Source organism: Notothenia coriiceps, unplaced genomic scaffold (genome assembly GCF_000735185.1).
Source record: "Notothenia coriiceps isolate Sejong01 unplaced genomic scaffold, NC01 NC01_scaffold00005557, whole genome shotgun sequence".
Lineage (NCBI taxonomy): Eukaryota > Metazoa > Chordata > Actinopteri > Perciformes > Nototheniidae > Notothenia > Notothenia coriiceps.
The window spans coordinates 51,616-62,272 of NW_011338258.1; the positions used below are offsets into that span (position 1 = coordinate 51,616).

The 10,657-nt window shown below is 38.1% G+C and overlaps 2 protein-coding genes across 2 annotated transcripts in view; both read right to left on the minus strand.

Annotated features, from left to right (window-relative positions):
• The window catches only part of tmem192 (transmembrane protein 192), a 9,729-nt gene extending 4,653 nt beyond the window's left edge, over positions 1-5,076 (minus strand). Inside the window, exons 1-4 of the mRNA XM_010768297.1 lie at positions 4,927-5,076; positions 3,822-3,977; positions 3,235-3,496; positions 2,539-2,661 (exon numbers count right to left, since the gene is read on the minus strand). Of these exons, the coding sequence (XP_010766599.1) occupies positions 2,539-2,661; positions 3,235-3,496; positions 3,822-3,977; positions 4,927-4,956 (571 nt within the window). The 5' untranslated portion in view covers positions 4,957-5,076. The remainder of the gene's footprint in view (positions 1-2,538; positions 2,662-3,234; positions 3,497-3,821; positions 3,978-4,926) is intronic.
• Positions 5,077-6,224: 1,148 nt separating this feature from the next.
• Positions 6,225-10,657, minus strand: part of LOC104942990 (LIM and calponin homology domains-containing protein 1-like) — a 28,239-nt gene continuing 23,806 nt past the window's right edge. Inside the window, exons 24-30 of the mRNA XM_010768302.1 lie at positions 10,386-10,478; positions 9,495-9,693; positions 9,285-9,384; positions 8,907-8,981; positions 8,690-8,798; positions 8,458-8,560; positions 6,225-7,983 (exon numbers count right to left, since the gene is read on the minus strand). Coding sequence (XP_010766604.1) covers positions 7,958-7,983; positions 8,458-8,560; positions 8,690-8,798; positions 8,907-8,981; positions 9,285-9,384; positions 9,495-9,693; positions 10,386-10,478 — 705 coding nt within the window. The 3' untranslated portion in view covers positions 6,225-7,957. The remainder of the gene's footprint in view (positions 7,984-8,457; positions 8,561-8,689; positions 8,799-8,906; positions 8,982-9,284; positions 9,385-9,494; positions 9,694-10,385; positions 10,479-10,657) is intronic.

The following is a 10,657-nucleotide window of genomic DNA, read 5'->3' on the forward strand; positions in this document are numbered from 1 at the left end:
CACACACACACACAGCAAAGAGGTCACTGAGAGTGTGAGGTGTTAAGTCTGAGAGAGTGTGTGTGTGTGTGTGTGTGTGTGTGTGTGTGTGTGTGTGTGTGTGTGTGTGTGTGTGTGTGTGTGTGTGTGTGAGCATGCTTAAAAAAGGTTTGTGCTGCGAGGCGTCGCTCGGATTGCGTCGTGCCTGGCTGCACTGATCTGAGCAGGAATGTGGCGGCGAACACAGATACCCCCATCCCACACTGGATCCCCCTCACTGTAAACACGGGGACAATGTGTGTGTGTGTAAGTGTGTGTGTCCCTGTGTTTGGGTGGAGGGGGTCCAAGTCTACCCTTTGGCTAGGCTATATCCTAATGCCTCTTATCTTCTCTCCTTGCCTCTCTGGTATCTGGAGCCTCAATCTGTGCCCCTCAGCTGCCAAACACACCTTTAATATGGATTTCCTTTCAATACAGATTCTTATATATCAATATCCTGTGATGCAACTTCTTGATTAGAAGCGTTCCTTTACTGAGAGCAGGGCTGGTATAATGGACGTCAACCAACATTACAGAGAAATGTCTAAATACTTATTGTTTATTGACTGTTAAGTTGATCTGTTAAAAGGTATACAGATACAAAATAAATGATTGGACTTAACCTAAAATACACATTAAAGCAGATTTATTTATTTGTCGATTACATATACATGTACCACTGTAGGGCTTTTTAAAGCAAAGATGTTTGATGCCTTACTCTGATGGTTATAATATTTAAAACCAAAACCATCAGTTTAACTTTGTCTCATAGCAAAACAATTATCCAAAACTTTGAGGTACAGATATATTTGGGTTTGATAAACATCATTTTAAAGTCCCATTGCAAACATGCCAATAGAATCTTCTAAGAACAGTTCACATAAAAAACATGTCTATTTGAAGAAAACGATTGCTTTTCCTGTGGTGTTGCTGCTTGAAGCTTTCTCTAGAAATGCTCTTAGAAAAAAAAGGTACTACTGCTACTCCTTAGCAATACAGCTGTGAAAAAATGATCAGACGAAGAGGTGTGGATAAAATTCAAGGACAGACAAACAGAGAGGGACTTTATCCATTTTTACAGAAAGGGAGGTAACTACAATCTAGGGTGTTCTCGGATGCTACAAAGTGTTTAATTTGTGAGAAGATTGGCAAAATGTCGGAACAACTAAAAACATAATGTCTATAGCCATGCTGACAAAGCATATTAAACCAAAACAAGACATATCAATGGATGATATCGACAACCACAACTTAATCAAAGGTTTAATGAGATATTTCCCCTGTTCTATTTTACCTGTGTGAAGAAAATTGGGGCTACAGTAGTTATAAATATCTCCAATAGTGAGCAGCGTGTTATAAGGAACAGTATGTCTTGATACTTTCCAGTGTTTCTGTTTTTAATTTGTGGGAGTCTACGCTCTCAATTCAGAACAGTGGAACAGCACTTCATTCACAAGGTTACTCTATTAGTTAAATTAGTTGTACAAATCAAATCAACATGTTCCTACTGTTTCATTGAATCTAAACTTTAGACTGCACAAAGGCTTGAAAGCTCGAGAACATTAATCACATTTGCTCTCCCAATGGTCAGGAGTTCCCTGTTTTCTCAAATCATGTGACGCTTTCATGGCACATTATGTAAAGTGAAACCGTGTGGGCCGAGTGTGAATCCCCTGGTGAGTTTTTGCAGCTTTAAGCCATTTCAAGCAAGTGATCAACACAGTGGAGTCAGATGGAAATAATTGAAACTTAACCAATTGGTTCCTTCCCTCAAAAGGCACAGATAACAAGACAATAGTTGAATAGATTTTTTTTTTAAAGTTTGCATGCTCAGAAGATGAAAAAAGAGAGGGAGGAAGAGGGAGAGATTTCATATTGAGTCTTTTTTTATTTTGATTATTTCTCTAAACTTTCCTGACGATAAATCCAAACTGAATTGAATTGACTGGAGGGAGTGAGGGACAGAGGGACAGAGACAGAGCTGAAAGGCTTATTGTCATGCTGTCGAGTCTGAAAAGGGCAGGGCAGGTATTGTGATGCGAATCTGCTCAGATAGAGTGGGGGGTAGTGAGTGTATGAGTGTGTGAGTTTGTGTGTGTGTGTAATGTAATCTACAGGGTGTGCCTCTCCGCTACGGATATAACCCCCACCCACAACCACAGGGAAATTATGCTGCATTTCTGCATTGTTTTAGTAAAAAAAACACTAACTATTAAATGTGAAAAGAACTAAGGAAAGTCTCGTAGTTATGGACCAATATTTAGACCCAATTTTCTGTTTTTTATTTTGTTTTTTTTTTTTTTGTAATCATGCTTTGTCTGTACCTATTTATGTGGCTACATGTGTGCAGAGGTTTGTATATACTGTACAATCTTACCATAGGACAACAGATACAGTAAAAAAGAAAATAAATCCATACTTAAGTCAACCAAGTATATATCCGCTGTTTTAAAGAAGAGTAGATCTGCAACCCTCGAGTGAACATATGACTCAATATTGAAATATCTTGGATGAATTTACCTGTGTAATAGAGCAGACAGGGCACAGCGATCAGGAGCTCCAGTACGAGGACGCTGAGCAGCATGTAGGTCTGTACAGTCTGTGATAACCGCACAGCCAGAACCACCAGCAGCAGAACATTTCCTGCAAAAAACACAGAAATACACACACGTTCTTCCTTTAGCATTACTGCCATCTTGTGGAGAAAGCGGACCTGTACATGTGCAGTGAATTCATTCTTTATTCAGCAACCATTTGAAATAACTTCTTCCTAGTTAAAACACTTTTAAAACACATATTTTCATCATTTATAATTTTTTATATCTATCAACATTTTTGGTCTTTTAAATAAGTCAACACTTCACAAATACTTTTTCTGTCTTTTTGTATTATAATGTGTCCACCACCAAACTACTAGATATGTAAGCTAGTTTGGTTTACTTTTTTACCACAACAGGTTTTGTTTATGTCTTTCTTTTGGGCAATCAGTCCCTCAACTTTCCTTACAATGTCTTTGTGCACAGCCCTGCAGTCTCATGCCCTTTTATGACACACTAATAAGGAACTATCATATGCTGTTTATTTACAAAGAGAATGGGTTTGATCATTACAAGGACACAGGTACGAACAAATCTGCAATTTAACGGACGTCATGAATCAGATATATCTTTATCAAAATCAAGTTTAAGAACAAACTTGTGTGTGTTGTGTCTGTACCTGCAGAGTGTACGGTGAGCGGCAGGTGCTTCAGGCCCTGCGTCTGTCTGTAGAAGCGCAGGTACCCTCTGCTGCGGGCCTGGTTGTGGTGGTGCTGCACACACCCAGTGAACAACAGCACCAGCACCCATAAACACACCTTCCCAAACACAATGACACTGTCGCCTCGCACGTTACCCAATATATTATTACACACATCCTTTTGACCAAACTCCAACACACACAGCACCGCCACACACATTGACAACACCACGTACACAACCTGAAACAAAGAAGAGAGCAAGAACATATGGTGACTATTGATACACATACAAAAATAAAGTCACTACAAATATCCAGATTAAAAAGGTATATTGGATAAACACTTTCATTCACATGCTATATCCTTCATATTCAGCAATTAGTCTTACTTGAAAAGTGCATCTACAACAACTAGCGAACACACAGACACTCAGACCCCAAAGTAAAAACTGTCCCTATTGAACCCATCACTCTCATTCAAACACATGTCACGTATACACAATGTAAATGACATCGACAACATTAAGGCCTGTGTATGTTTGTGTGTGAATGTGTGTGTAACTTACATGCAGCACAGAGAGCAGGCCTGCATGACCAGGTGTTGGTACGCTCTGAAAGTTTCTCCTGATGGCGGAGTGGAGGGCGTCTGCAGGGATCAGAGGTCCGTCCACCAGAGAGTCCTCCTCTGTGCTGCGGGATAGATCTACCGAGGAGCCTGCCGGCTAAAGCAAACACCATATCATTAAGTTAGACAGTAGGTCTATTTATAGTTATAGAAAAGGTGATTTAACTGCAAAAAATAAGATATTCATATATTTATATACCAAAAATGATACAACTGCATGTTTCCATATATAAGGTGAACCTATGTTGCAGCTGGTAAAGGTGGAAATTATTTAATGACTTAAGTACTGTTCTTTAATGTTGCATCATAATTTATTTGTAGATTCGTGTTGTATTATTCTAAATCTGCAAAGTAAGTAGATGTAGTGGAGTAAGAGATATACTATTTACTTTGAATGGTAGTGGAATATAAATATAATTAGCACACAAATAGAAACCCTCTAGTAAAAGTACGTCGCTATGGTATCAAAACAACAATAGAAACAGATAAATAGGTAGGAACCGGATACAATAAGAGGGAAAATACGTAGAAATCTCAAGTCATTTAGAGGGGACGTCAGAGAGTTATGTACAGTGTGTTAGCTCAGAAACGCCGAAACAATAATTAAAGTAAAAATGTAAATAAAGAATGTATCTAGCATAAAAAATAATGTTCTAACTCAAATCTACAAGGTTGTCATTATTCCATAAATTGAGGAATAATATATGGTCATTTTGATTGGAAAACTGTGGATGACTCTTCTGGCCTGCAAGATAATCGAAACCAAAAATGTTGTTATGATTAATCTAAAATCTGCACAAAAATCTGACTTTCGCCCTGAAAACAGGAAACAGCTGAGAAACCACTAGATAACTGACCACATGTCGGTTTTACTGGATGGTACATGTGTTTACAGTTAAAGTACTGCTATGTGATCATTTTTGAGAGATGACAGTCGTTTGTTTTGATGTTTTTAGCTTACTGGCTAGCTAACACAAGCTAACTCTTTACAGAACAAGCTAGCCGTTGATCTAGCAACCCGTTACCGTAAATAAACCAGTACATACTGCGTAAAGTGCGGGTCCCCGTGAGTCCATTTTGTTGTGATGTTCCGCGTCTATAAAGAAGAAAAGACAAAACAACACCAAACTGACATTAGCTTACATGCTAAAAAAGGGGTGGTAAAATATTAGTAGACTTCCGGTCCCCTTATTTTATGTTTCCGTTCTGCGTTGAACTTTGGTTCCTGGCACAATACATACCGCAATTTCAATAAAATGCCTGATTTCTGCTGTTCATAAACACCAGCAGATACATCAAAAAACATTGTCCTGCAATCCTATGCAACACAAATATAATAATTGCTATCTTTTTTGGCAGCCAGACGATTTAAATATGACACATATTTTATCACAAGCATGTTTTTTATTGAATTACTTATCCATTACATTTATCATTAAACAGCAATTTATACTGTCCAAGGTTATCTTATCCATTACTTTTCTTTTAGAACTTTCTCAAATGCCAAACAATGCCTTAAGAAAACACTAATAATACAAATTATAGCAATTTTAGTATTTAAAATGTCCCTTTGTCTTCTATCAGTCATGTCTTAACTTTAACGGGTAAATTAAACAAATGGGGTTCATCCCCATTGGCCATATATCACAGGCTTTGATTGTTCACAATAATTACTATCTCGTTTACACTGTAATTGTTGAAGAATTTGAGATTTTGCCAGATGTTTATTTTATTCAAATTGATGGTCATTGTGGGCAGTGTTTGAAAAACATGGTTTACCAGCCAGGCAGTGCAGCGAACTGCCTTGGTGCCTCAAAAGCTCAATGCTTACTGGGCTTCAATAGTTTTTTGCTAATTTGATGGAAAAAATGTTGAGGATGACAGATCACCAAGTTGGGTCCTTCTGCCCTGTCTCCAAAATGGTGTTTAAATGTTGTGCTTATATCCTGCATATTGTAATTCAATGAGGTATATCGTTTTTGTTTTACTTGCTTTTGATCTATCTCAAGAAGCAAACATACAAACCTTAATAGCACAAGATTAGTCCATAGAAGATTAACAAAAAAAAGAAAAAGAAAGAAAGAGATTAGGCACATCACTTATATAATAGGAGATCCACTATGGTAAAAATAAACTATGTTAATCCCTCAATATTAAATCCAAGAGACTTCAACTGTTTCTTACACTATTGCAAGGAAACATTAGTACTTCTATCCAACCAGTGTTTCCGGAGTCACAGCCTCAGGGAGTAGAACATACCGGTAGGTCATCACTAACCTACTTCACCATGGTGTCTTTATTAAAGTGCAGTTAGACAGGGAAAAGAAGACAGACAGCATCCCATTTAAAATATTTTATTGATAAACATACACTTGCTATAAAAGAACTGAGCGCTGTCTTCCTCTGAGTGACGAAGACGCTGTCAGCTGTTCAGAGACACACAGAGGAGAGAGGCGTTCAGCTCAGACTCTGGGCAGGCAACACTTGTGATAGAGGCAGATGAGGAGAGATTATAGGGCTTTGTGAAACTGTCATTATACAGGAGAATTATTAACAGGGAAGCAGCAAATCACTTTGTGTCATTGGTTTAGCTCATGGGAGGATATGGAAAAGAACAGCAGGTGATAGGGAGATCCTTTTAAAATGTTTTTTGCTGGTATCACATTCAAATCTATACATGCATTATTTCACACACACACACACACACACACACACACACACACACACACACACACACACACACACACACACACACAATGTGCTGAGACCAAGTGGTCGGTGTGAGTGTGAATCACTCTGGCACATACCCAAACCCTCGCATTCATTACATAAGGCACTGATTCAGATGCAGACAGTCTATGAGAATAAACAATGGCTAAAACATCCTAAAGGGAAAATATTTAAAAATCCAAAGAACAACAATTATATAATTATTAACATGCATTCTCATTCCTGTAAAATTAATTATAAAGAGAAAAATGGTAGTGTAAGTTTGCCAGATTCCCAAAGCAATTAAAAAATATCATGGTGATGTACAACATACAAGAGGAAAGTCAAAGTTTAGCTGTTGAGATGATAACAATGTCAAACTCACACTACTCCATCTGAGCAATAACTTATATAATGTTCTTCTTTCATGCAAAACTGTAAACACAAAACACAAAAAAGAATGAGAAAGTATTATGATGAGTAAGGCATTATAATGGTCAAGCTACTTCAGGTAATCCAGTCACTTGATCAGTGGAGAAGCAGAGTTGATGAATCAGGAATTTGAGACTATGTGGTGGTGGTTCAGCTTCTAGCATCACATGTGAGCTTATGTTAGCGTCTATAAATGCAGTTTGTGCCTCATTTCTGGTCGAGCACTTGGAGATTTAGAGCAATGAAAAATATATTTGAAAGGAAAATTATATCAGAGTTATTTTTACCATCTATTATTTGCTCTATAAATGAATTAGCATGTCTTCTTTTATCCATATAAACGTGCAATGATAACTCACTCACTTGCTGTTTTCATAATTCGATGATGTCATGGCTGCTGGCTTGAAATGTAAATTCCCTCCCTATCTTATTCTTACGGAAGCATTGTGATTGGAGATGAAATGAAACCTAAGGAAATAACTTATTATTTCATATAATTTGTTTTCAAAATATAGTTGATATGCTTTATGTATTTCTGTGCTGCAAATCTCCCCTTGCTGGCTTTAGGAATGATGGACAAATGTAATGCCATATCTTAACTGTGCTATGTACGGATGTGCTTCATGTCTAAATACACTGATTTCTTGATTACATCCATGCTACACATATTAAGTAAAGTGTATACATGTGTGTAGTTATTAATCACACACGTTGTACTGTACTGTGTGTGTGTGTGTGTGTGTGTGTGTGTGTGTGTGTGTGTGTGTGTGAGGTTTTGTAACCCAGTCCATATGTCAGTCCAGTTTTTGCTCTCAGTGACATCCATAAAGCTGTTTGTGCATTTCAGGAGTATTCCAGAAGGTCCAAAATGAGAAAATTCTTCTCCAGCCAATCACTGACAGGGATAGTGAGGGGTTCCAGGTCACATCCAGGTCATCATAGTGTGGTGGGCTGACCTCTGCCTGCATACAAACATCATGGAAAAGTGTTAAAGTCTGCTCTCATACTTTTATAAATATGTTTTTTTAATAACAATTTGTGATCTTATTCCCTTTTGGAGCCACTTTGTAAAACATTGCCAAATTGATATCCTCTGACCTCATTTTAAATAGAGTTAGTTTAAATTATTATTATTTTTATAATTAAAAGACTTGACCATTAGTTTTAGAATAGAGAATAAGTGTTAGAGGGCTCACAAATATAAAGCTTAAGAGAAGAGACCTACTGTAAGTTAAGTCAGAAATCAGAAAAAAGATGCATGACTTTAGAAAACAGATGGTAGGAATGTGACCAAAATCAGGATCAACTATGTTCTGAACTATGTTTGGTTAAGTAAAAAGTTGCTTAAAATTATGTTTCTCAGGGCTAATTAAAGACGATATAAGAATGTGTGCCAGTCTAGGTGTGTCTTTTTGTTTTTGGGCATGTGTCCTCACCTCGAGATGCGATATAGCACTCATGACAGCTCAGCAGTCCGTTACGAATACGGACATCAGTTCCTACAGTGGCGTCACCCAGCTGGCCTTCACACACTGCACACTGAGGGAGAGAAATACACAAAAACAGTTAACTTTTACAATTCTACAGAAAAGAGAAAGATGTAATCCGGAAATGTGTTTGCACTGCGAAACATTTCTGACTTTTAAAAATGGTAGAATAACTCAGTACCTTAAAACACTGTACGTGGAAAAACAGCCCGAGTGTATCGATGATCATGGCGGCTCCTTTGCCCAGCGGTTGAGAACAACCAGAACAGAGTCTCCTCCCACTCACACACCTACACACAGACAGCAGCAGGAAAACAGACATTAACGGATACCATTAAACACTGCAGCTTCATTTCTTTCAGACATGTTGTTGTGTTTAAGTGTTCATGCGTATTTACCTGGTGGGTGAGGGGGGCTGAGGTGATGTGGGGGGAGGCTGCGGTTTGCTTGTTACAGCATCATGTGATTCAGACCTGTGGTGAAAACAAACATTACATAAATACACATTTAAAACATCTGTAATATGTTAAAAACACATTTCAGGGGTAATATTTATACATAATATCATTTAAATTATTCAGACCTTTTTAACTAACAAGAGATTTGGGCACATCTTTACAGTAAATTCTTCCAAGATTCAATGTCATATAAAACGTATTAATCCATTTGTTAAATGTGAAATAAGAAACACACAGAAAGGAAACAACAACTTGAAATATATTTAGGATAATCATGAAGCAATCTAAAAAAAAGTGCACAAAAGCATCCTATCGTACCTTTTAACAAACTGTGACTGGTTTAGTTGAGGTTTGCGGTCCAGAGAGGCCGTCTTCCACAGTTCCTGTTTCTTTGAAGGCTCGCCATCACATGGAGAATCTACACAAATAAATCATAAAAATAAACTTCATCAAAGAAACTCTGAGGAACACATGGTTGAAGTTGTTGTGCAGGCACACACATGTGGACACCTCCTGCATTTTCCTCACCCTGGAAAAAATGCAGCTTGGATTCATGCTGGTCGTCGGTCGCTTCCCTTCTTTGGCCGTTTTGCTGTGGAGGAACGTTTCCTCCTTCTGCCGCGTTGTTTTCTGTCGCTGATGAAGTCGTCCCTGTCTGGACCGGCTGCTGGTTTAACAAGCCGGTGGGACTTAATGGTGTCACCGTCTCCTCTAGGATCTTTCTCTCCTGAAAGATGTACACAAATAAATATAGACACATCATGTAAGGCCACTTTTTTAACTTTTCATTGTTTTGTTATATTTAATTGTTACACTTTTCTTTTCTTGCTGTTTTGTGTAGTTTTAGTTCAAGAGAGTACGTAATAGCCGTTGTTCTTTGTGCTGTATGATCGTTGTAACCTAAGAAAATAAACTCACAAACTAAATGATTGCCTGGACAATGGACTTTATTCTGCATGCAATTAGCTAGTTTGTGCCGCAGTAGGGTTTGAGTTAGTTGTTTGTTTTTAGTGTGAGGTCACTCTGAAATATTTGATCAACATTTATTTTCCGCTCCATGGTTACATGCAGAACCAGCTGCACTTTCTTTCTCTCTGTTCTCTCAACGAGTTAACACACATCGCTGCACTGCCCACGTACCTCCGCCTCCTCTCACTCCCTCAGTGCTCTCTTCTCGTCACTGTTCTAATCCGCTCCAGTTTAATATAACATTATATAACATTTTCACTTTCACTTCAATGCCTTTTGATCAGTTACAATGTCGGAGGCTTTGTAATGCCCTAAATGTTGTGTGCATTTTTTTTTAACATAGTATTGAAAATGGTATCAAGTACCGATACTTCTCAAGGGTTCTGCGTGAGAAATACTAGAATCATAACAACACTAGGAAGGACACACAAAAGCAGTCGGTGATTTTACCTCTTCGTTGTGTTTTCTCTCCTCCTCCTGCACCTCCAGCTGAGCTTTCTCCCACTCCTGCTTCAGCTTCTTCTGTTCTTTCTGGTATTGCTCCTGCAGAAGAAAATTGTGCATGTTAAACACGGTATGTACAGAAAAATAACAACAAATAACATAGAAGTAAACATATAAACACACACACACACACACACACACACACACACACACACACACACACACACACACACACACACACACAGACACACACACACAGACGACACGACGACGACACG